The 27,490-nt window shown below is 44.3% G+C and overlaps 1 protein-coding gene across 1 annotated transcript in view; it reads left to right on the top strand.

Moving 5' to 3' along the window:
- Nucleotides 1-342: 342 nt before the first annotated feature.
- Nucleotides 343-27,490, top strand: part of LOC120935649 (ceruloplasmin-like) — a 91,915-nt gene continuing 64,767 nt past the window's right edge. Inside the window, exons 1-4 of the mRNA XM_040347703.1 lie at nucleotides 343-610; nucleotides 17,594-17,838; nucleotides 22,092-22,304; nucleotides 26,097-26,267. Coding sequence (XP_040203637.1) covers nucleotides 417-610; nucleotides 17,594-17,838; nucleotides 22,092-22,304; nucleotides 26,097-26,267 — 823 coding nt within the window. The 5' untranslated portion in view covers nucleotides 343-416. The remainder of the gene's footprint in view (nucleotides 611-17,593; nucleotides 17,839-22,091; nucleotides 22,305-26,096; nucleotides 26,268-27,490) is intronic.

Genomic DNA, 27,490 nt, shown 5'->3' on the forward strand with positions numbered 1-27,490 from the left:
CCTATTTGTCATATTCCTCTTTTGATTTAGGAGAAAGCTTTTATAGCCTTTTTTTGGATCACCCTTGTTATATGAATCACATATCACTTTATTCATGATTCATATGTAATTTTTGTATTTAATTTGCAGCGCAGCTCAGTTTGTTTAAATATGTTCCAGTGTGTGTATCTCACATTAGAGTTGCAGCAGCACATCTATCAGTCACATCACTTAATACACCCATAGGGTGTCACTTTAGACAGCGCAGTAATTCACCTTGATTTAAGTAGCATGAACCTAATGACGTTTTTGCTCACTATACTACTGTATATAGAGTTTCACAGAAACATCCGTATGCATGGTGCCAACCAATAGGGTTTGTTGAGGTATATAATTGTGTGAAGCCATTGTTCTGGTGCTTTCTCTGTGATTTATAAATGGTTACAGTCACTAGCTTTAATCCACACACCAGCCCAACGATGATCTCTGCAATATTCCTGCTCTGTTTCTTATATGCTGGAGGTGAAGCAGGTAAAAATAGAGAATATTGGTTTGCCATTAATGAAATAACATGGAATTATGCTCCCAGTGGCTTCAATGTCATTTCTGGAAAACCTGTTAATGTGGATGAGTAAGTATTAAGCAATTATATTCTTAAATTCATTTTTAAATATAGGAAACTTTAATGAATTGGGTTGTCACAGTATAATAAAATGTAACGCATGACGATCCAAATATTTTAAAACATTTTCCCTATGGCATTTTCAGGTCTGTTCCTCAGTGTTAACAAGTTAATAACTAATAATTATTTTCTTTTATGTTTATTGATTATTAAGTTTTAAAACATCAACCTAACCAAAACCTAATTTTCAGGCTGACACACCAAGCATCATCTCATATGAGGCCCCCAGTGATGACATTTCTGGCCCTCTCTGGTGTATATATCATATTTTTTATTCAATTTTAACTCTCGTTACAATTTCATATTTAATATTAAATCCTTATCATCCAATTATACAATATTTGCAAATTAATTTCATTGTTACCCTCAAGTTTTCTTAAAATCGCTCTATAGATAAGGCCTCTCTGGTCTGTCCGCATTCTAACATCTTACCAAAGGGGTTCAGCAAGCATTTTGATTTATTTTACATATAAAGGGAAATATGAGGCTCTTTTTTTTTAAAGCAGAAGGAGTAGACTCCACTTTGAAATGTGAACATATCCATTTTCTTGTTGCAATAGCTGCTTCTATGATAACAACATAAAGTGATGCTATTGTAGTTTTGGGTCAATTGTATCCTCAGAGCAGAGCAAAGGGTGGGAGATTTAGTAGGTCTTGATGAAGGGTGTCAATCGCTAGATCAACTTCTGTTCAACCACAGTGAACATGCACAGATTGAAATATGTGTAAAGTGAAATTCCGCGCCTGACTAGTATATATAAAGAAAAATTAAAATTATATATAAATATTTGTAAAAATATACAAATATTGAAAATGTATATAAATAAATAATAAGCTGCTCCTCAATAACACAAGTAATATGTGGACATGATAAAATATAAATAGAGGGCGCTAGGCCCATATACAATAAGTATAGTGCCGTGTTCCAGTGTCTAGTTACCAATAAAATTGCAACATAAAAACACAAGAAATTTATATAAATGAGTCCCAACAATTGCAGCCAAAGACTGCACCTGAAACCACGCGAGTGAATTCAAATATGATCAAAAAAAATATATAAATCAAATAAAACAGTGAACAAAGTCCAAATGTAATGATGATTCTGTGAAAGAAGAAATGCCACCACCGCTTCAATATAATTAACAATTCCACCCAAGGTGCTTTGGATAAGGTTTGCTCTTACCAGAGCTCGTTGACCCCTTTAACGAAAAAGATGGTCAACTGAGCTTATGCAGGATTGTGCCTGCAACACATGGAGATATGGACAGACCACTTTGCAAATCCAGGAACCTCACACGGGATTGTATGTAAAAGAAGAGAGGCCAGATAGCCAAATAGCGTGATACCGTTTTAATTAAAATATTAAAATATACATAAAAATCAGCCAAATGGCTCCTTACATTGGGGGGTGCCCACCCGGCACTGAGGCTGCGGACCTGTCACCGCTCAAAGCGGCTTTTAAGTGGGATTCGCTGGAGAATGGAAGCCGCCGCTCACATGTATATCCAAACGATCTCTCCAACAGTCCAAAGCACGGGGGGTACGTCACGTGACCAGGCAGCCTGGTCACGTGACGTACCCCCCGTGCTTTGGACTGTTGGAGAGATCGTTTGGATATACATGTGAGCGGCGGCTTCCATTCTCCAGCGAATCCCACTTAAAAGCCGCTTTGAGCGGTGACAGGTCCGCAGCCTCAGTGCCGGGTGGGCACCCCCCAATGTAAGGAGCCATTTGGCTGATTTTTATGTATATTTTAATATTTTAATTAAAACGGTATCACGCTATTTGGCTATCTGGCCTCTCTTCTTTTACATACAATCCCGTGTGAGGTTCCTGGATTTGCAAAGTGGTCTGTCCATATCTCCATGTGTTGCAGGCACAATCCTGCATAAGCTCAGTTGACCATCTTTTTCGTTAAAGGGGTCAACGAGCTCTGGTAAGAGCAAACCTTATCCAAAGCACCTTGGGTGGAATTGTTAATTATATTGAAGCGGTGGTGGCATTTCTTCTTTCACAGAATCATCATTACATTTGGACTTTGTTCACTGTTTTATTTGATTTATATATTTTTTTTGATCATATTTGAATTCACTCGCGTGGTTTCAGGTGCAGTCTTTGGCTGCAATTGTTGGGACTCATTTATATAAATTTCTTGTGTTTTTATGTTGCAATTTTATTGGTAACTAGACACTGGAACACGGCACTATACTTATTGTATATGGGCCTAGCGCCCTCTATTTATATTTTAACAGATTGAAATATGGCCAGTCCCTACTGAACCGGCCAAATTATGTTCCGTGTCTGGCCAGCTTGAGTTAGGACTCTGTGAACAATGGGTAAAAAATGCGCAACCAAAACAAAAAAAAAAACAATAAAATATCCTAATGTAAAAAGGAAGAAATGTTTACAAATGAATGCAACATTAGAACATTTGATACATCCCACAGGTGAGCAGTGCAAGTGATTTATACAAAAAAGCAAGTGTCCACTCCAAGTGTTGTTGATTGGATGTAATCACACAATAGACGATTGACCCGACAATGATATTCAAAGGAATTTTCAACCGTTGATATACATTCAGACAGATTAGCCGCTTACCAGATCAGGTGGACCTCTATTACGGAGGTCTTACGGGCTCATAGAAACCACGGGTCACTCAAGGGGATCCTAGTAGTTTGAGCAATGGTCTGCTGGCGTGTCCGTCTTCCTTCGAATTCCCCAGAGCTATGATGGATCCTGTTCTGAACAATCTCAGGCAATCTCAGCTTACAGAGGGGTGGCGTGGTGTGCAGGTATATTTAGAGGAAGAGCAAAAAAAAGCTTCATAGTGCAGTATGATTCGGGTAATAAAAAAAAAAAACTTTATTGCAACATTCACTGACATCAAAATGTGAAAGCTTAATTCAGGCAGAACAGTTTTTTAAAAACGGAGTAAAAACCTTCCAGCAGCGGCTTCAGCCGATCAGCTGGGGCGTGATGACGTCTGGTAGTAGTTGCTCCGCCCGACGCTGCGTTTCTCCTCAACAGGCATCGACAGGGATAGGACTCTGAAGGAAGGGTACAGTGATGTGAGTAAATTGCAACACTGGGCAGAACTGACAACTTTGAAAGGGGTCCTCTGCCCGCTGAGCAGGTGGTTAGTAGGTTTGATGTGGAGGGGTCAGGATTATCAGGCAGGAAGAAAAGAAAAGAAAGGTCAGCCTGGGTGTGAGCACCCTAACAAATTTGTCAAGTTGGGGGAGGATGTGGAGGTGGCAAGCCCAGGGGTGGCAGCCCTAGATGTCACTACTACCCTTGGTTTTCTGTCTCTCTGGTGCCAGTGTTTGGCATGTGGTGATAAATTACTGGGAGGGGCTGGGCATGACCCAGCTGTCTTGGCCCATGTTGGAAAGGTGGAGGCTCCTTAAGAATCAATTTAAAGAGGAAGTAAACCAGGGGTCAAGTCCTGGGGAAAAAAGTGTGGGAACTCCCACCCAAGATCCACTCCCCCACCAAAAAAAAAAAAAATGATATGCTCATATGCATAATTATTAAACCGCATGTTTTTTTTTTTTTTTTTTTAAATAAGCAAGTTCTTTCTAAATCCCGCGATAACTCACGGAAGACCTCCGCAATGTCTCCTGGGAACAATGACAAAAGCTCCCAGGAGACATTGCGGCATCGAGGAAGTGACGGAATACCCGCACACTACCCGATGAATCCATATACAGGAAGCAGCCAGTAACATAAAGGATTACTAAGGTTCGCCTGCCCCTAACAGTGACTTGAGCTGGGCATCGCCGCTTAGTAAAGGATTGGCTCGGGCGGCTCGGCTGCTCTCGGCTGCTCTAGTCCTGCAAAGGGAACTGAGTTCCTGCTGTGAAAAAAAGTGCAGGAACTCCGTTCCCACGCGTTCCCGCAGGACTTGAGCCCTGAAGTAAACCCATGATGGGTTTTACTTCCTCTTTTGCTCACTGCAAACCCTGCAAATTAAAAGCATAATGGGCTAGTATGCATTGCATACTGGCCCATTATGTGACACTTACCTGCAAACGAATCCAGCGCTGTCCCCTGTGCAGGCTGCGCCCAACTTCTCACCCCTCTTCCTTCCGGGGCCGCGGACTCCGGCTCTGTGATTGGCCGGAGCCGCATGACATTATGCACGCAGCAGCTGTCGGTAATGGCACAGTCAAACTGAAGCAACGACACAACGTGCCATGGCTTCAGTGTGCATGTGCCGATGACTTTGGCACATGCAGATACAGGGGGATATCTCCTAAACCGTGCAGGTTTAGGAGATATCCAGGGTAGCTACAGGTATGCTTTTATTATAGGCTTACCTGTAGCAAAAAGTGGTTTATAAGGGTTTACAACCACTTTAAGAACTAGGCTTCAAGTTAAAGGGAAGGACCTCCAAGGTGATACTCTCTGAAATATTGCCCGTGCCATGCGTAACACAGGATAAGTAGGGAGCGCTGGATGCATGGCTAAAGACCTGGTGTAAGAAGGAGGAATTTGGTTTTCTAGAACACCGGGCTGACTTTATATTGGGGTACAACCTATATGTCAAAGATGGTTTGCACCTAAATGGAAGGGGGTCTGCTGTGCTAATGGAGATGTACTCACATGCAATGTAAAAGTTACGGACAGTTTTTTAAAAACAGGTGCCGAGATGATATAACATCCACGACCCTGACCGGAAGTGACGCAAATACGTTTCAGTAACTCCGCCTTGGGCAACTGTCTGTAACTTTTACATTGCATGTGAGTACATCTCCACCGTTTTATGGCTAAATACATTTTTTAAAACGGGATTATGCTATGGGCATCATTATCTCCTATGTATGTTTATAAACGGAGGACTGTAGAGAGTCAAGCAGACCTTGAGATCGCAGAGTGCACGGTGGCATATACAGTGGAGGCGCAGCACCCTTGTATGGGGTAAGGAAATCTGGGGAGTGCATTGGATATAGGAGCACGGGTTAAGATCACCAGCACTAAGATCACCACTAAGAAGAGGGCAGGAAAAGCTATTCCCTTTGAAGAGCACAAGTCACCTCTGAAAAGCACTAGTCACTTTGTTTATTTTTGTGCACAAGTGTTACAAGGACTGTTTCTTACATTTATGATTTTCTTAGCTTTGCGAATATTTATACATGTGTATTTAGTTTTATATATTATTTCACATGTTTGAAGTGTATCATGGTATATCGGTTCAATTACTAAATTGCATCATCAATTTAATTTCACCATTAAATCATTAATAGGAAACACCACATTAATAGCACTTATCACGCTATTAAGTTAAATTTAGCAGCACTTTTTTTCAGACCCATGCACCAGGGGGTCTAACCCACATATAGCAATAGCATGTGGCAGCACGCACTTTTAAAGTTTTGTGTACTGGGGGGTTCAACCCTCATTTACTAGCAGGACACCATAGTACGTGCTTGCACACTGGGGGGTCTAACTCACATACCTTAACAGCATTTTATAATTTCATATTATTTTACTTTGGAACACACCACAAAGGGTGCAACACACACACAATTAATTCATTGGTTTACACACCACTACCTCATATTACAGGGGCACTCTCATACCCCTAGAGCAACAGCGCCATACCCACATTTCGTTTTATTCAAAGTTGATCCAGGGAATATCTGATTGCCTCTTTAGGGATCAGGAAATATTTTTTTCCCCCTGCTGGAGCAAATTGGATCACGCTTTGCTGGTGTTTTTCTGCCTTCCCCTGGATCAACTGTGCATATGGGATTGTGTAAATAGGATTGCAAAAAAATAATTGTTTGTTTTTCCCTTTTATTGGTTGAACTAGATGGACTTGTGTCTTGAAAAAGTATTCATACCCTTTGAAATTTTCCAAATTTTGTCATCTTACAACCAAAAACGTAAATGTATTTTATTGGGATTTTATGTGATAGACCAACACAAAGTGGCACATAATTGTGAAGTGGAAGGAAAATTATAAATGGTTTCCAACATTTTTTTACAAATAAATATGTAAAAAATGTGGTGTGCATTTGTATTCAGCCCCCTTTACTTTGTAGAACCACCTTTTGCTGCAATAACAGCTGTAAGTCTTTTTGGGTATGTCTCCGCCATCTAGAGAGTGACATTTTTGCACATTCTTCTTTGCAAAATAGCTCAAGCTCTGTTAGATTTGATGGGGAGAGTCTGTGAACAGCAATTTTCAAATCTTGCCACAGATTCTCAATTGGATTTAGGTCTGAACTTTGACTGGGCCATTCTAACACATGGATATGCTTTGATCTAAACCATCCAAATGTATCTCTGGCTGTATGTTTAGGGTCGTTGTCCTGCTGGAAGGTGAACCTCCGTCCCAGTCTCAAGTCTTTTGTCGACTCTAACAGGTTTTCTTTATGGTTGCCCTGTATTTGGCTCCATCCATCTTCCTATCAACGCTGACCAGCTTCCCTGTCCCTGCTAAAGAAAAGCAACCCCCACAGCATGACGCTGCCACCTCTATGTTTCACGGTGGGGTGGCGTGTTCAGGATTATATGCAGTGTTAATTTTCTGCCACACATAGCGTTTTGCTTTTAGGCCAAAAAGTTCAATTTTGGTCTTATCTGACCAAAGCACCTTCTTCCACATATTTGCTGTGTCCTCCACATGGCTTCTCATAAACTACAAACTGGACTTTTTATGGTTTTGTTTCTTTCAACAATTGCTTTCTTCTTGCCACTCTTCCACAAAGGCCAGTTTTGTGGAGTGCATGACAAATAGTTGTCCTGTGGACAGATTCTCCACCTGAGCTGTGGATCTCTGCAGCTCCTCCAGGGTTACCATGGGTTTCTTGGCTGCTTCTCTGATTAATGCTCTCCTTGCCCGGCCTGTCAGTTTAGGTGGACGGCCATGTCTTGGTAGGTTTGCAGTTGTCCTGCACTCTTTCCATTTTCAAGTGATGGATTGAACAGTGCTCTGTGAGATGTTCAAAGCTTGGGATATGTTTTTTTAAATCTAACCCTGCTTTAAACTTTTCCACAACTTTTTAACCCTGACCCGTCTGTTGTGTTACTTTACCTTCATGATGCTGTTTGTTTACTATGGTTCTCTAACAAACATCTGAGGGCTTCACAGAATAGCTGTATTATACTGCGATTAACTTACACACAGGTGGACTCTATTTACTAATTAGGTGACTTCTGAAGGCAATTGGTTCCACTAGATTTTAGTTAGGGGTATCAGAGTAAAGGAGGCTGAATACAAATGCACACCACACTTTTCAGATATGTATTTGTAAACAATTTTGAAAACCATTTATAATTTTCCTTTCACTTCACACTTATGTGCTACTTTGTGTTGGTCTAGCTCTAGCACATAAAATCCCAATAAAATACATTTACTGGTAAGTTTTATTGTTGTAACGAATATTTTTTCAAGGCATTGAAGTAAAGGGTGAACTGTGATGAAAAGATATGGATGATGTGATGTGATGGGGGGTATTGTTATGTGAAAGGGTGCTGTGATGTAAAGGGGGACTGTTAGGTGAAGGGGACTGTGATGTAAAGGGGGTTTTGTGATGTGCAGGGGACCTGTTATGTGAGTGATTGTAAAAGGGGAAGGCTGTGATGTAAAAGGGGCTGTGATTTAAAAGGGGACTGTTATGTGAAGGGAGACTATGATGTAAGGAGAGAGGGGGTTACATATGAAATCATTTTAAAGCGGTATTAAAGCCAAAAACAGAAATTTATTAAACTGCAGCTGCATTGTTGTTATTGTAGCGCCTGTGTACTTTCAGTACAGGTGCTATTCTAAATTAGAGTTAGTTAGCTCTCATCCAAGTGATTTGTGCAAATTGGGCCTCTATTCTAGCTGGGCTGTGCTTTTCCACCCCGGGGCGGCAGGTGGCGGCAGTGGAGTTCAGGCTGGAGTGCCTCTTGCCAGCAGCCAATCGGGAGGGGTTTTCCCTCGCGGAGCATGCTGGGGGAGGGTACTTCTGGAGCAGACGCCATTAGGCGGGGTTCTTGTTCCGGGTGTGGCGCCCACCTTCAGGGTGACCACACATCGCGGCTCCCTGGCGATATGGCCTACCAGGCCAGGGCGCACGTGCTACGCAGTGTTTTTGGTTCCGGGACCATGTTGGCCCGGAGCAACTGAAGCTATGGCTGGCCCCCAGTGATTTACTGGGTCCCCAAGTTCTGAGGAGATCCCAAGCGAGATAGCTGTTCGGTGAGGAGTCAGCCTGAGGAGAGCCAAGAGAGGCAGGCAATCCAACAGGGCCTCGACAATTCATCGGGGTGACCGGACACTGGGAGGTTGGATGTCAGCAACCTGTCAGTCGGTGACCCAAAACAAGAAAACTACCTGAGGTTGATTTGGGCATTAATATTACTGAGCAAGATTTACTTCACTATCTACATTCCAGAGAAGGGGGCCTGTGGCAGAGGTTCCACTCTGATTCTCATTTCTACCAAGTCTGTGGCAGAGGCTTGTTTCTTTCAAGGTTCCGAGTGATACCATGGCTGCCAGGTCGGTGTGAGAGGCCTGTCCAGGTAAACTATACCCACTCCAGCTGGAGTGGAGACAAAATTAAAGTATCGTTGGAAGCAGAATTGTTTCCGTTGCTGTTAGGCCTAAGGCTGCATTCACACCTAGGCGTAGGCAATAGCGGCGTTTTCCGGAGTTTTTTTCCGGCGGTTTGTCGCGCGTATTCATGCTAATATGCGCGTTTGCATACAGCGTTGTCCGACGTTTTTGTACTTTGACGTTTTTTTTTTAGCCAATAGGAAAAACTATCATCTTTTCATCACTTGTTGCTATGTTGGTAGATTTTTTTAATCTTCTGCATGGGCGACAAGTTCTATTGACGAAACGCCCGTAGCAAACGCCCGTTGTCGCGCAAGTCGCTTGAATCGAGCGTTTCCATTACTTTCTATGGGAAATGGAAACACTCAAATACGCGCATATCGCGCGATATGCGCGACAAAAAAGGGTCCGGAACTTTTATTGACTACATGCGATGCGCGTCAGGCGCATCGGCGTTCAGATGTGAACCATGCCCATAGCCTTACATGTATTTTGGTCCCTCTGGCGTTTCTGTGCGTCGCACTACAGGCGACAAAACGCCAAGGTGTGAATGGGCTCTGAATCTGCAATTCTCCTCCTCACCCATCTTTCATCTATATACCTCAAGTTTACTGTTTGCCGTGTTGGGCAAGAATAAAAGCACAAGAATAACACCTGCTGTTTGGACATTCCATCATTGCTTCTCTCATCTATCTACCCCTAGACGCTCACACAGGTAACATGCCATCCCAATCTATAACCAGCGGCTCCTTCGGGGGTGAGCGCTACACGATTTTAGGATTTTTTTTCTATTTTTTTTCACCTTGTGATATATGATTCCTTTAACATACTAAACTGTCCAGCAAAGTGACAGTAAGAAACCATTTAACAATGGTAGGGGTGCTAACAGCAGGTAAGGCAGCAGTGCCGGGGGGGGGGGGGTGTGGCAGCACAGTGACAGGGGGAACACACAGAGGGGGGGATCAGAATCAGGAAGGTAATTCTGTAATTGCTCCCTCCATCCGACCGAAAATGATTCCCTCTGCTGTCCGGGCCCCCCTGTTTGCCCGGGCCCCCTACAGGAGGGCTGGTGGTCCCCCCCCCTATCAGTGGCCCTGCACCCAGTACTGAGTAGTGTGAATCAATCCACAGTGAATTCTCTACAATGAATAGCTGGATCAAGTACTCACTCAGTTCCAGAAAATGGAGCTTCTTCACTCCTGATCTCCTGGTTTTGTCCACATGCTGACCCTACTCTGTACTACCACTTTTACCTACAGGTAAGCCTATAATAAGGCTTACCTGTAGGTATAAAGAATATCTCCTAAACCTGAACGGTTTAGGAGATATTCCCCTTGCAATGCGCCGCTGACTGCAGCGGCGCATGCGCAGCGGGGATCCTCGGCTAAAGGCCGGCAAGAAGTCTCCCGCGCGTGATGACATCAACGCTCCAGCCACTCACAGCGCTGGAGCGGCGATACCCGGAAGACACGCCGAGGCAAGATGACATCTCCCTCGGCGTGGACCAGGTAAGTTCCCTACGACTCGTTCCAAGGTAAGTATTTCATAATGAGCTAGTATGCGGTGCATACTAGCTCGTTATGGCTTTTGCCTTTCAGGTAGGTTAAAAAAAAAAACAAGAACAGGGTTTACTACCACTTTAAATAAAAAAAAATTGAGAATCGTGAGAGATTCGTGATCTTCACTATATGCAAAAGAATCACGATTCTCATTTTTCCCAGAATCGTGCAGCTCTAATAGCAGGGTACAAAAAGGGCTTTTTTTTACAGCTCACTGCACACACAGTGATGTGTGATGTCACACGCAACCAGCCACGTACTGAAGAACAGCTGGCAGGCAAGGTCAGAGCCTGGAGGAGGAGCTCCGAGTCTGCTTGGCTCAGTTCGCCTGCCCCTGACAGTGACTTGAATCGACTTCACTATGCGGCGATGCTGGGCCAATATTAAGGCTTACCTGTAGCTACACAGGATATCTCCTAAACCTGCACATTTTAGGAGATATCTCCTGTCCCCTGCATGTCCGGATATCATCGGCATATGCGCACTGGGGGCAAACTGAAGCAATGGCACGTATGTGCCTTTGCTTTAGTCCGTGTGCCGTTACCGGTGCAGTGCCTTCGATCTAAGGTAAGTAATTCATAGTGAGCTAGTATGCTATGCATACTAGCTCATTATGCCTTTCTCTTGCAGGGTTTTTTTTTTATTTTAAATTTTTTTAGATCGGGTTTACAACCACTTGGGATTTAGTCACTGTTCCCATGCCAGTGACCACCTGGCGTTATGTTGTCATTAGTTCTTAGTCGGTTTATAACCAAGAACAATGATAAATACATTTACTCGGTCATCATAACCTGAAATGTGGTATGACCTAGATTTGCTTTTTCCATTGTTTGCATTAACACATGATATATACAGCATCTCACAAAAGTGAGTACACCCCTCACATTTTTGTAAATATTTTATTATATCTTTTCATGTGACAACACTGAAGAAATTACACTTTGCTACAATATAAAGTAGTGGGTGTACAGCTTGTATAATAGTGTAAATTTGTGGTCCCCTCAAAATAACTCAACACACAGCCATTAATGTCTAAATGGCTGGCAGCAAAAGTGAGTACACCCCTAAGTGAAAATGTCCAAATTGGACCCAATTAGACATTTTCCCTCTCCGGTGTCACGTGACTCGTTAGTGTTACAAGGTCTTAGGTATGAATGGGGAGCAGTTGTGTTAAATTTGGTGTTATCGCTCTCACTCTCTCATACTGGTCACTGGAAATTCAACATGGCACCTCATGGCAAAGAACTCTCTGAGGATCTGAAAAAAATAATTACAAACAACAAAAAAAACGCGCTAATATCCCCCCCGCCCTCCAGACCCCGGCAGCAGCTGGCGTGCGAAAACACAATAGAAAATAAACAAAAGAAAAAGCCGCGCGGCTTTTTCTTTTGTTTGAAAAAAATAATTGTTGTGCTACATAAAGATGGCCTAGGCTATAAGAAGATTGCCAAGACCCTGAAACTGAGCTGCAGCACGGTGGCCAAGACCATACAGCAGTTTAACAGGGCAGGTTCCACTCAGAACAGGCCATGGTCGACCAAAAAAGTTGAGTGCATGTGCTCAGCGTAGACGTATGAGTGCTGTCAGCATTTCTGCAGAGGTTGAAGGGGTGGGGGGTCGGCCTGTCAGTGCTCAGACCATACGCCGCACACTGCATCAAATTGGTTGGCATGGCTGTCATCCCAGAAGATTCTAAAGATGATGCCCAAGAAAGCCTGCAGTTTGCTGAAGACAAGCAGACTAAGGATATAGATTACTGGAACCATGTCTTGTGGTCTGATGAGACCAAGATAAACTTATTTAGTTCAGATAGTGTCAAGTATGTGTGGTGGCAACCAGGTGAGGAGTACAAAGACAAGTGTGTCTTGCCTACAGTCAAGCATGGTGGTGGAAGAGTCATGGTCTGGGGCTGCATGAGTGCGTCCGGCACTGGGAAGCTACAGTTTATTGAGGGAACCATGAATGCCAACTTGTATTGTGACATACTGAAGCAGAGCATGATCCCCCCCCTTCGGAGACTGGGCAGCAGGGCAGTATTCCAACATGATAACGACCCCAAACACACCTCCAAGATGACTGCTGCCTAGTACGCTAGGAAAATAGTAGGGCTGTTACTGATTAAAAATGTTGTATTCGATTAATCGTTTTTTTATTTTTAATCGATTAATCGACTAATTTCGATTAATTATAACGCACATACAGATCCAGCTACTTTTAGCTGATCTCCTTGCAACTCTGCATTAGTCAGTGGTAAATGTGGTATACACTATATACAATCATCCGACACTAGTTAGTTTCCACAATCCATGACTTAACTTCACAGTTCACACAAATATGTTTTAAATTTAAACTGTAGCACTGACGTAAGTCATTTTTACTAATTAAACTTAAATAAAAATGTAGAAAGTTAGTTTAACTTTAATTATAAAACCTATCTAGTATATTGACTGTCAGTCACTTTATAGTAGGCAAGTAGGCATAACTTTAGCCAGACACGATCGCATTTTATTGACAATATACCCTGAAGAACTAAACAGTCTTTCGCACGGAACATATGTTGCCGATACACAAAGAATTGTCTGCACAAAACTGCTTAGGACAGGAAAACAATGTTTTTTTTGCCCCTTCCCCTGATGGAGCCTGATGCATCCTCCTGCTTCACAGATGCAAAGGTACCTCAATCCAATAGGTGCAGTTTGCTCACATCCAGCAGGGTAAGTCTCACTGTCCAGGCTGTCCGGTGACATCAAGAATTTTGATCGATCAAAAAAATTAAAGATTAATCAAGGAATTAATCTTTAATTTCCCCAGCCCTAGAAAATAGCAATGAGATTTAAGGTAGATATTAAGGTAAAAAAAACATATTTTTATTATTTTCAATATAATAAGGGCAAATTATTTAGTTACATCACCCCCTGCCTCCATCCCCCTCTGCCACCAACACCCCAAGCCTTCACCCCCCTCTGCGGTGCCTCCAATCTCCCTCTGCCTCCAATCTCCCTGCGCCTCCACCACCCTCTGGGGTGCCACTAACAACCCCTGTCTCCATCCCCACCCTCTGCGATGCCACCATCCCCCTCTGCGGTGCCACCAACACCCCCTGCCTCCAATCACCCCCTGCCACTAACACCCCCTGCCTCCAATCTCCCCCTGCCTCCATCGCCCTTTGCGGTGCCACCGCAGCCACCATCACCCCCTGCCTCCAATCTCCATGCGCAGTTCCAAGCCGAACCGATCTCGGCTATTTTTACTGGCACATTTCCGCAACCACAGACATTTACGAACGGGGGAAAAGGGTGCCTGTTTTTACGAACTGTCCGTAAAAATACGGACGGTTGGCAACACTGCTATATATGAATGCAGTATATACAAGTGGTGTATAGCAGTAAACTGAGTGAAGTCATATCTTATTTTCTGAGTTGAAAGATAAATCTCATGCTGGAAGAAATGTGTTCAAGATAAGCAGTGAGGTTATGTGTTTGTTCAGAGGATTTTCTGTGCAACCTTTATGGTTGAGGTAGAGAGAGAAAATAACCGCTCAGTAGTCTTCAAAGAACCTCCTCACTGGAACCAAACCATGGGTGCCGGCAATGCAATAGTGATGCAAAAATACGAAGGAAACTTGGACAACCGCACTCCAAAAATGTTCTTTTAATCAAAATCGATCACAAAGTAAACATGCCACAGCAAAAAAATTGGAAAAAAAGCTAACATTTCGCACTGTAGATTGAGTGCTTAGTCATAGCTAGTACGTGTTTGTTCAGAGGATTTTCTGTGCAACCTTCATGGTTGAGGTGTGTGTAACAAATATGCAAAAGCAAAAACCGCCAGTTGTGGGAAGGGAGTGAAACATAGTCAAGATGTGATATAATACCTGTGGAGAAAAGTGTATATTCAATATTATTTTCTCACAATGCTTGAAGCCCATTGGCTGGGTGACGAGAGTTGGACTGGAACATCGGTTGTAGTGCAGGCGAGCATGCACCTTCTGCCAGTATCTAAAATGGGTGATAATGTTGCAGGCTTTTGGCCTCAAAAAATGATGTCCCCCTAGATGTGTGCTCAACTAGAGAAGTGTTATTGAACTGTGAGCACCAGTGCTTGTTGTGTGCAGAGTTGATTGGTCTTCAGCCAGGTAAGAGTAAACGCCTGTGTTGAAGCAAGACAGCTCACATGTACGGTGCATGAAGAATAGGGCCACTTTAAAGTCTTGTAATTAGTTTTGGTGCCCTTAGGGAGCAATGTGCGTGGTGCTGCTCCCCACCCATTAACAAGGCTTAAAGCCCAATTCCAAAAACATTTTAAAACATCCAGCTGGCAGGTGCCAAGCCCCCCCCCCCCCCGCTCTGCAAGGGTTAATAGCTCATTATGGCTAGGGGGTTTTACAAGAGGGTTTTTCTCCTACCTGATTCCTTGGTCCAGTTAGTCATTCTTCATCCCCCAAAGCTCTGATTGGTGGGTAGAGCGTAAGCATTATCACGCAGAATAAAAGGAGAATGCTGGAGTGCGACCTTAGCTTCTTGTGGGTTACAGAACAGCTGCGGGGGGGTACTGGTTGAAGCACTGGAGGGAGCAAGGAGTAAGGTAAGTATGCCTTTATCAGCTACCCCTAGGCTAAGTGAGCATTTAATTCTCATGATTTGCTATATACCCTAGCCATGATCTGTATTGACCAGTATGGAAATGGTCGTTGCAGATAGTGTGTGAATGAGTCTATTCCTTTCACACTATACTGCACATAAAAACGTGCTACAACGCATAAAAAAAAACATGTATTTTCATGCATATTGTGTTGCGTTACATTGCGTTTTTATGTGCGTGGCATACGTTTTCATATCATCTGTTGTGAAGTGACAGGTCCCTGGGGAAGGTTAAAAATACTAACATTTTTTTTTTTTTTATATTTTTTGTATTTTTACTATTAGTTGCATTGCAATGCATTTACATGCATTCAAGTACATTACATTAAAATGTAGACAGGTTGCATTTTAATGCAACACACATGTACACAACACTGTGTTTGAACAAGACAGAGAACCATCATTTTCTATGTGCTCTTGCATAAAGTCATTACACATGGTGTGAACAAGTCGTCAAGAGTACAAATTGTGATAACTACTACAACCCAGGGGCGGACTGACCATTCCACTAGGGGGCCCCATCAGGGTTGCCAGCCTCAGTAAAACCAGGGATAATGTATAAAAATCTGTGTTTTTTTACATCTGTCCCTGAAATAATATGTATGTGTACTGTGTGTATATTTATGTGTAGCATTACCCCCGGAGGAGCTGCTGGTTGTTTTGGGTGGCACATTTACCTCATGGCTCCCCCGAATTCCTAGGGGTGGATGATGCATATTGAATTTGGTAGAAGTAAAGGAATGTCCACAATAGGTGCTCTTTGCTGTGCTCTTTATTACCCAGCCGGGTAAAAACAATAAACTTGTGGTGAGGAAAGTAAAGTTGAAGAAGAAAGGAGAACTGCAGATTCAGGCGTGATAATAGGGAAACAGTCCTGCTCCCAATCGTAATACTTTTTCCTGCGCCACTCTTATGTGAGTGGTTTTAGCGTACCCGGACAGGCCTCTCTCACAGACCTGGCAGCCGAAGTATCATTTGAACATTTATAGGATAAAGTCCCTGCAACAGACCCTCCTTGGTGAACTTGAGCTTGAGGAAAAGTCTCTGCCACAGACCCTCCTTGGTGAACTTCAGAGAGACACCTCTGCCACAGGCCCTCTCTGATTTGTAGTTACGGAGGCAATCCTCCTTAGATGAATTACGCCTTGATCTCCTTCAACTTGTCGCCCAGGTACCGACTGACAGGTGATCAATCCTTCGGTGTCCGGCTATCTTGGTCCCTGGTGGTTTGTCGAGGCCATTTTGGACCACCAGCCTCTCAATGGCGCTCCTCAGACGGACTCCCCACGAACAGCAATACAATTTGGGATCCTCAAAGGTGGGAACCCAGTCGCTCACTGGGTCCCCGTCGCTGTTCAGATTCTCCGGGCCAACATGGTCCCGGAACCAGGAACACCGCATGGCACGCACGCCCCGGCCAGGTAGGCCATAACGCCGGGGCGCCGTGATGTGGCTACCCTAAAGGTGGGTGCCACACTGGACGAAGGAGAGCCAGAACCAATAGCGTCTGCCCCATAAATACCCCTCCCAAGCATGCACAGCGAGGCCAAACCCTCCTGATTGGCTGCTGGGAAAGAGCGCCCAAACCTTGGCTCCACTGCTGCCACCTGCAGCACTGGGGTTGGAAGAACACCCCAGTGCAACAGAATAAGCCCACAGCACAGCCAAGCTGAGACAGAGACCCTGTTTTACACATAACAATTTGGATCAGAGTTTACCTACACTCTGATCTTCCTCTAAATTTAACTAGCGACGGTACCATAAAGTACCTAGGCCCTACATATGTGTATACTGTGTGTGTGTACTGTTTGTCTGTATGTGTATTCTGTGTGTATGTATACTGTGTGTATACTGTATGTATGTGTGTGTGTGTGTGTGTGTATACTGTGTGGCCCCATAATCTCCTATTGCCTGGGGGCCCCATAATCTCCTATTGCCTGGCGGCTCCATAATCTCCTATTGCCCGGGGGCCGCAATGAGTTGTCAGTCCGCCCCTGCTACAACCAATCATTTCTGTAGGCAAATGATTAATAAAATAAACCATGATAAACTGCCATGGATTACCACACTTTGTACAGCTTTTGCATCAGCTAGAGCGCTAATTACAGTATGTGAGTTTAACTTCAATATGAAAGCTTCAATGTACAGGTAAGCCCATTGTAATGCAATGTACTGTTCTTTCTAGGGATGCCAGCATCTATTTAAAACAGGACACCAACAGAATAGGCAGCACCTATAAAAAGGCCACCTATAATGAATACACAGATGGCTCATACACCGAAGAAAAAAAAAAGCCAGACTGGCTGGGATTTGTGGGTCCCATCGTAAAAGCAGAAATTGGTGATATTATTACTATTCATCTTTTCAACAATGCTTCCAGACCATATGGCATACATTCACATGGAATGCGATACACAAAAGGAAATGAAGGTAAAAAAAGCTATATTGCAAATATTTAGATAAGCTAGAACAATTGTACCAATCCATGTATTTACACTCAGACCATTTAAAAATATGCAAATGAACATATAATTGTAGGACTGTCACACACTGCTATTTTTATTTTACTCTAGTGTGTGAACCCCAATGGCCTCTTGCCTGTTAAATTTAGAGGATCTAAAGGAATTATGGATTAAGGCTGGGTTCACACTATTGCAGGAGATTGTGACCGCCTCTCTATGGAGCGGGTTCACACATCTCCGGTGTGAATTGCACAGGAGTCCTGTTCATCCTTTGATCCATTTCAGGTCTGAATTCAACCCAAAATTCAGGCTAAAATCGGACCTAAAATGGTGAATGGAGACGCTGTGAGCGGCTGCGTTCTCTAGTGTGAACCTAGCCTAAATCTCTGAGTAAAAGTAAATAAGACTGCTGAATTCTTTTGAGTTTCCTTCAAAGATCACAGAACATTTGCAGTTCCAAAGAGCAAAGAGAGGAATGCCTTCAACGAGTAGCAGCACCACACCCAAACATTTTACAGTGCCAATACACAGTTCTTAACATTCGATTAAACGGTGCGCTAAACCAGTGGTTCTTGTAGTGTCCCTTCCAAATGTTACTTTATTTCAAAAGGCAATGTCCATAAAACAGCACCCACTGACATGTTTCAGTCTATAGTCATTTCAGGTGGTGTTTCATAGCCTTTGCACTTAATATTTATTGCTGTTCTTGAGGCTGTTCACCATGAAAGTGGTTTAGTGCACAATTAAATAGTGTAAGCTGTGTATTCCCAGATTGGTTTATTGCCAGGAAAACCAGGAGTGGTGTGCTAGCCAAAAACCCAAAAGCCCAAGTCTTTTCCTGGTCCTAGTAAGCAGAAAAACAGATTTGCTAGAACATCATTCTCCCACTGGAATCTTTACTGAAACGCCATCACCTGGCAGCAATGTATACTGTATTTGCTGGCGTATAAGACTACCTTTTACACTTAAAAAAAAATTCCAAAAAGCAGGGGTCGTCTTATACACCGGGTCAGCTGCTCGGATGCCTGCTGGATGTGCGCAATATTGTATGTAGCTTTGGCTTGTAACAACCTCTGCCAATCCGAGCAGGCTACATACAATAGCCTGCTCGTATTGGCTTTGAGAGTCAGAGCGGCGCAGGCTGATGATGTTATATCCTCTGCCTGTAAAAGCAGGCTTTGTATTCATTAATAGAATACATCGCTCGTCGTGATTGGCTCCAGCTCCAGCAAAAATGAAGAAGAATATGGCTCCAGCTCCAGAAAGAATGAAGAAGAATATGGCTCCAGCTCCAGCAAGAATGAAGAAGAATATGGCTCCAGCTGCAGCAAGAATGAAGAAGAATATGGCTCCAGCAAGAATGAAAAAAGATATGACTCCAGCTTCAGCAAGAATGAAGAAGAATATGGCTCCAGCTCCAGCAAGAATGAAGAAGGATATGACTCCAGCTTCAGCAAGAATGAAGAAGGATATGGCTCCAGAAGGAAAAAATATGAAGTGCTGGAAGCCTCGAAAAGGGGGTCGTCTTATACGGTGAGTACAGGCAAAAAAATCTTAAACTGTAAAATTAGGGGGTCTTGTACGGCCGGTCGCCTTATACACCGGCAAATATGGTACGCATCACAGAATATTTCCTTGGGGAAAATTGTCACAACTAAAAAAACAATGTGGGAGTTAAATGTATCTCTAAAATGACAGTAAAGTGCAGCTAAAACTAGCAGCGCTTTACCGCTAATGCCCCAGCACTGTCAGTGGGAAAGGGCTCTTGGTACATCTCATACATCACATCTGTAGATGGACTAGGCGCAGGAATGGGCAGGGGCTGTGTATCCTATGCAATATATCATGCCATAAAACATCTAGAGCAGGGGCAGCCCAGAGCACGTGTAAAGGAATGCTGGGGATGCCATGCCTCAGCACACAGCACACTGAACACTGTGATTCACCTTGGTTTTCGCTCTGTGCAGCCCGAGATAGGGATGGGAGGGGGAGGCATTCCAACTGGAGTTGCAGGATCCATGACTCCCAGTGTGAGGAATTCATTCCTGCACATCAGCACTCAGCAGCCACTGAAAACTAGAACTCTCGTGTTGGGAAGAGGAGCGGTCCCTCCTCCGGGCACTGCCAGGCTGGACGGGCTGCCTATGCTTACACATCAGTTCTGGTTGGACACACACCTATGCTCAGAACATTATTTCTGGATGGGCACAAACAAGGAGAGAGGGGAGAACTCTGGAACTTCGGCACCCCCACCTCTGCAGGCTCCTGGGTGCAATGCACCCTGTGCACCCTACCTAGCATCGGCCCTGGGCACACTGAATACCCAGCATATAGCACCATGGCAGCAAAGATGTCCAGTGTATCCCCTCACCAATATTTGAACAGTACAAACAGATGGTCACTGCCCTCACCTACATGTAAAAGAAACCAAAGAAACTCCCAGCTCAACTTACTGACCAGCCTGCAGCCATCCAGATTATCCTTTCTAACAGTATGCATTAAAAACAGGGGTTTTAGTTTACACACATTTCAAAATACATGTTTTGAACGCGTTGCCCTTCCATGTGCTCTTTGCTGCAAAGGCCACTTATATGCGAGTAGGGGAGCTCTCAGTGGGCCTCCATGCTTACCCACCAGCTGGCATGTGTCACAGGTCCGGCAATACTGTCAGACATCCCCTGTAATCCCTGGTCAAAAAAACAACTGAGTCAGACAGTGGAGGATCATCCCCAGGTGTCCAGCTAAGGGTATGTCATGCCCGATGCGCAGCAGGTCATGCCGATATTTCTGTGGCACAGTCAGCTGCCACTTTGGCTGATGGGGGGCTATCTTTCCCTCAGTTACTCAATAGAGTAATCCCTGAACCTACTCTACCCGCTCCCCCTCCAACCTCCCGGGGTTCAATCCTGCTCTTTCCCTATAGCTAGCTAGGAAAGGGTCACTGAGAGTTGCTTGTGCAAAGTCTTGGGGAGAAGCCCAAGTCGGGGTAGGAATAGCTGGGGTAGTACAGTCTAGGTCTGGGGTGACAGGTCTTACCTGGGTCCCATCCTTGAGGGAGCGCACCTCCATCTGGGCCAGCTGGCGGGTGGTAACAGGGCAGGCTTCTGGGGATACATCCAGAAAGAAGGCTGAATTTAAACATCCCAAATCGTTCCCCAAAAAAACGCATAACATTTCCCCCTTCCTCCCGCACAGCGACAGACTGTCCCGTCTGCTCTGCCAGGGTTATCATCCGGGACTGTATCAGGGTGTATCAGCTCCCGTGTCCCGTAGTCCCTGGGCAGCCTGACCATTTATCCACACAGATTGTCGATGGTGCAAACAGTTATCCAATATATTTGGCTACAGCCGGTGCTGTCATGACGTTAACCCCACGCATGCATATGGGAGTCACTTCATCATGATATAGAGTGAGCGCCATAAATGTACTCTGAGCTGCGCTTGTGCAGCTTAGTGTACATTACCACTGACAGGCAGAGGGAAGCATTTATGACAGAAGAGACCTGTAGAGTTTCTTCTGTTATAAAAACCCTGCCTGTCAGCGTTTTTATTTATTTTTTATTTTAAGACAGACATTTTTATTTGTAACAGTGCCATCCAATTATGGGTAACCACATAGTGCATCAATGTTTGCCATTTCTAGAAGGTTTATGAACACTTTTATCCAGTTTCAAACAAAGTTAATTTGAAGAGGAAAAATACTAAACAGGACATTAAATGATTTATAAAGGAAAAGAGAACAGCTTTTAAATCTTAATTTCTTAATATTCCAAACTCAGTGAATTTTAACCTCTTAGGTACAATCTACTGTACACTAGTCGCTCCTAAATTTGAGTTTAGGAGCTTTAGGCGTTTTTTTCGGCCAAATCTCCTAAACTCAACTCTGTAAAAGCCCATATGTTCATGTAAACATAGGCTTTTGGCAGAGCTTAGGAGCTGCTGAGGTTAGAAGAGGTTCAACCTCCCCAAACCTCCCTCTCCTGAACACAGAAGAATCACATTCAGGATAGGAAAGTTTTGACCGTCTGCCGGAAAACGTTCAAAATTGTGGCGTGAGTTTGCTGTGTTTTGCATTTTCCCGCGGCCGGGGTCAAAGTAGTTCAAGTGTACATGAAGCCTTATACCAAACCAACATTATGGTATTAAAGAACATGGCTGTGAGGATACTTGGTTATAAAGATGAAGTTGGATTTCATTTTAATACTGCATATGCATCTGCAGGAGCATTTTATCCAGACAATACCTCAGGAAATGATAAAATTGATGATCATGTCCCGCCTGGTAAGTTACGAAATTACACGTGGCAAGTTGTGGAAGATCAAGGCCCAACTGAATGGGATGATGATTGCATTACCAGGATATATCATTCACACTATGATTCTGTACGAGACACTTACTCTGGACTTGTGGGAACCATGATTATCTGTAAACCGGGTGAGTCATTCATTTAAAATCTTAAATCCAATTCTAAGAACTATTGATGTGCTCCTGTACCACTACGCTCTTAAATTTGGTCGGATTTAAAAGATAACTTCCGTCTCACCTCCCCTTCCCTTCCTTCCCTCGTTACCCTTGTATGTTTGTTCTTGTTCTATAATATATTATATTGAGTCATTATCCCTTGTTTACAGTATGATTCCGTTGGGGTAAACAGGGTTTGTAGTTACTTGATTAAGCAATCGAATATAGTCTAATCGGACAAGTGTCCTATAACATTGTCGTTAAGTATGTTGATAGTCTGTTGCCTACCCAGGCATATATGTGATAATGGTGTATGACTGAGAAACTTAATTTTTTTTTCGTTTCCTTTGAAAGATACAATAAAAAATATTATGAAAGAAAAAAAAAACTTAAATCCATAATATTTAATATAACAACAAAGAGTTAACTATTGCCTTTTCATATAATAATATTTCTGAATCCTACATGATGAAGATCTGGTGAAAAAAAAGTCCCCTTCCTCCAGGTTGTATCCTGGGTGACCCTACAATTACATATTCACAGCCATCATAACTTTATTTACATGTTTGTTTGTTTTTCCTTGCAAGGATGTCTCTGCGCATCTCAAGCAAACATTGCCAGAGACGATAGCGTAAACTGGGTAAAAATATTGGCAGCGTGAATAGGTCTCTTACACAGACCTAGCAACTGGAATGGTTTCTGGATAAACCTCTCTCAATGGACTTAACAGCCAGTAGAACTCCTGTACAAGCCTCTCTCACAGACTTAGCAGCCAGTAGCACTAAGTGATAAGTCCCTCTCACAGACTTAGCAGCCAGGAGCTAGTTACCTTGATTAGATTTGTAGAACAACTTTGCAGTACCAGAACCTTTAAGCCATCCGGCAGTACTGTGAGGGTAGTTTAGCTTAGGTGCGTCCTCCAAATGAGTCACAAGGCCCTCCTGAGAGACCAACCTTCATCCTGGTTCTCTCCAGCAAGGGTCCTCCCCTGGATCTCCTCAGCTTGGCTCAGCTTCTTCCACACAGGCAAGACAGCCTAGGACCACCTTAGGATTAGTAGGCCCCGACAGGCTTCTGGGCCTACTTGGAGAGCTTGCAGTAATGTGGCCTCAGGCCTGGAAGGCCATGAGGTATGGACTGACTGGAGCACATGGCATCGGTCCCATAAATATCCTCTCCCATAATGCACAGCGACCAGGAACCTCCTACTGGGCTGTTTCTGGAAAAATAATATTCATTACAGCTCAGCTTCGCTGTAATTCTCATGCTGGCCTGTGGTATCAGTGAGGCCTCGTACACACGACAGAGATTCTCGGCAGAATTCGCCGAGAAACTCGGTCAAAACCCGGATTCTGCCGAGAATCTCTGTCGTCTGTACAGTTTTGGCTCGATTGAGCCGCCGAGGAACTCGACGAGAAAATAGAGAACATGTTCTCTATTTTCTCGTTGTCCTCGTTCTTCTATGGGAGAAGCCGGCCCGCCGAGCTCCTCGGCGGCTTCATCCCAAAACTCGACGAGGAACTCGACGTGCCAAGCACGTCGAGTTCCTCTGTCGTGTGTACGGGGCCTGACACCTACTGGCAACAGTGAGAAATCCACAACTAGCCAAGTTCAAGACAGAAACCAAATAAACTATATACAATCAATCTGAGCTGTTTACAGCTCAGCCAAAAACTAAATTTACATTATGGCCCCATTTCTTTAGGAACAGGGGGCTACATAGGCATATTTGACTTTTAAACCAAAAAGTCTATAAGAAAAAAAATCATTTGCAGCCTGTAATCACTGTAATGCATGAGGACAGGTCCAGGCTGTAAAAAGGCTGCAGGACAAAGGCAGCATTCAGCTGTTCAAAAGGATGAAAAAAGTAATCCCCCAATTCTCACTACACAGCAGGACATTCAGTAGGGTTTACATCTACTTTACCAGAACTGCAAGTGCCTACAGCCCACACAAAACTGTTCCAGTGTTAGTATAGCACCCTCTAGTGCTAGAAGTGTAGATAAGTTTGTGAGTTTAAGTGTAGGTAAACGTATGCAGGCTTGGCTGTTTTCCTAGATCCAGAGAGAGCTGAATGAGTCACAGGCAGGATCACTGAGATTTCCTTCTATTTCTAGAATGTACTGGAAAAATGGGAGGGGAAATAAGGTGTAGCTGCCTGGAGTATCATGAGGGCCCTGACCAATCCCCAACTTGGGTTGGCAGGGGGCAGGCCCCCTCAAAAACTCAGGATCAGCCCAGCTGGGGAGTTAGAGTGGAAGCTCGAAATGTGATGTTAGGCTGTTGTGGCCTGGGCTCGGGTGCAGGCAGGACCTTCTCAAAACCCACGAAGGTATCCTGGCCAGGAGGCACTGGGAGGAAGGAGAGGACAATGGGAGAACACTGCCAGGCAAATCTCTGAGAGGAACAGGAACAGCCAATAGGGCTGACACACAGTCAAGAGGACTAGGAGGCATGCCTGAGAGGACAGAGATGGAGCAGTCTGGGATGGGTGTAGAGCCAGTCAGGAGGACTGTGGTAGCATGGGAAGTGGAAAGGGGCAGCTGCAGCCAGGAGGGCTGGCAGTGCCTAAAGAGGTGATATTGGGAGCAGTAACCACAGATAGGACAGCTAGCAACAAAGACGCCCATTTTGCTACACCATCAGGGCCCGCAGTCCCTGTCTGCAAAGGGCATTCTGCTAAGATCCAGCTTAGTCTGTGCTGGATCTAAAACCTGCACTAGCTGGTCCTGAGAGTGATAGTCTGCAAGCAAGTGTGTGCTGGAAGTAGAAGAGAGAATATATATACTGGAGTGTATATAGCTCAAGTCCCTACAGAATTTCATTGATAAAAGGAAACATCCTGGACTGCCGCACTCTGTTTAAGCAAGTTTTATTCAAAAATAGCAAAGAATGAAATCCCAAAAATGCAAAATAATCCAAAAAACATACAAACATTATTTTGAATTTTTGGGATTTTATCCTTTGCTATTTTTTAATAAAACTCGCTTAAACAGAGTGCGGCAGTCCAGGATGTTTCCTTTTCTCCATGGGTTAGTACAGAGCCAGCACCTGTTGGTGTAACAGGGCGGGAGCAATCTACAGGTGTTCGGGGGCTTGGAGCGGTACTTTTTCCAGAATTTCATTGATCAAATTGGCAACCCATTGTACCCTTCACCATACAAGTTCAATTCTCCTAAAAAATAATATCTGCTACTTTTTGTCTCTGAGTGACTGGAAATTCTTGTACTTGGTTATCATGCATAAAGCACACTGGTAATATGGCTGTTGTGACCCTACACTTTTATAGTAAGCGGGGTGGCTTATCCACAAAAAAAAAATACTCATTGACCAGGCAGTACATTACGATTATAATGATTTTGCACAGAGCAGCCCTGATCCTCCTCTGTTTGGGTACCCCGCTGGTGCTCCTTGTTCCTCCCTCCTGCCGCTTGCCATTAGGGAATGCGTGCAGGCTCGCTTCTAAACCGCTTTGTGCGCCTATTGTCCTTTGATTCCCTCCCCTCCTCTCTAAGCCTACGAGGAGAGAGAGTGGAGTGAGTTGCTGGTCTCGTGTGCAGTGTTGGGGAACGGGGGGGGGGGGGTGCGTTTTTTAAAATGAATGCAGAGAATGCAGAATGCAGAATGCATTAGGGTAAAAACCTGCAGCCTTTAATACCACTTTGATGTGTGTAAAAAATTATACCATGACTGTAAATTTTATTGCAATTATGTTATTCATTTAAGGAGTTTGTTATTACAGTGTACTGGTTTATTTTACAACAGGGATCCTGGGGAAAAAAAAGAAGAAAAGGGATGAGGAATATGTCTTAATGTTCACAGTGATGAATGAAAATATGAGCTGGTATCTTGATGAAAACATCAATAATTACTGCACTAATCCTGCTTCAGTGGATACACAAGATGTGGACTTTCAGAAAAGCAATTTAAAGCACTGTAAGAGTCTCGTCCTTCCTTAAGCCTTAATAAAGACAGGTGGTACATAGTGATCTGTGTGGGCTGCCCTGCATCCCCTTTCCATCACCACCCACCTCTTATACAGCTCCCTTTCCTTCCCTCACCATCCACTGCCCCTGCAGCCCTGTGCCTCCCCTCCTTTACCACCCACTATACCTGAGCCCTCCTTCCATTAACACCCACCATCCCTGAGCTCCCCTTCCTTCACAATGCACCGTGCTTGCACCCCCCCCCCTTCCCTCACTACCCACCATGCCTACAGCCCCCCTTTTCCTCACTACCCACCATGCCTACAGCCCCCCTTTTCCTCACTACCCACCATGCCTACAGCCCCCCTTTCCTCACTATCCACTGTGTTTGCAGCCCAATCCCTCACCTTCCACTACCCATGCTCCCCCCTTTCTCATGCCCTACTGAGTCTGCACTCCTCTCCCCTCACCATCCACTGTGTCTTTACCTGTCCTCACCCCACACAGTGCCTGCAACTCCCCTTCCTTCATCATCCCACATTACTTGCAGCGCCTTTCACTACTCTTCTTGCCTTCACCCCCCTTTCTGTACCACTCTCCACCTTAACTCATCATCCACATCACATGCAGTCCTCTTTCCCTCAGTACCCACTGCCCGGCACCCCCTTTCCCTACCATCCACTCTGCCTGCAACCCCTCTTCTCTCACCATCCACCGCACCTGCAGCCCACCTTTTTTGCATCCACCCTACTCTCATCAACTTTCGTGCCTGCACACCCTTTCCTCACCACCCACTGCTCCTGCAGTGCCCTTCCTTCACCACCTATAGCACCTGCAGACACTCTTCTCTCACCATCCACGACCCCTGCAGCCTCTCTTCCTCACCACCCACCCTGCCTACACCCCACTTCTCTCACCGTCCACTGTCTACAGCCCCACTTTTCTCACTAACCACCAAGTTTGCAGCCACCTGTTTCCTCCCTTTCCTCATCACCCTTAATGCCTGCACCCCCCTACCCTCTTCACTCACTGCACCTACATCCTCCCACCACCGCTCACAGAATTTGCAGCCATCCTTTCCTTATCACAAACTGTGCCTGCTGCCAACACTGCATGACTGATGCTTTCACCACCCCAACCTTGGGCACAATTTTGCTAGTAGTACATAAATATGAAAATAGTTGGCATGACCTATACAGTATATGCCCAGGCTTGGAGTGAAATAGAGCCCAT

The sequence above is a fragment of the Rana temporaria genome, chromosome 4 (assembly GCF_905171775.1).
Source record: "Rana temporaria chromosome 4, aRanTem1.1, whole genome shotgun sequence".
Classification (NCBI taxonomy): domain Eukaryota; kingdom Metazoa; phylum Chordata; class Amphibia; order Anura; family Ranidae; genus Rana; species Rana temporaria.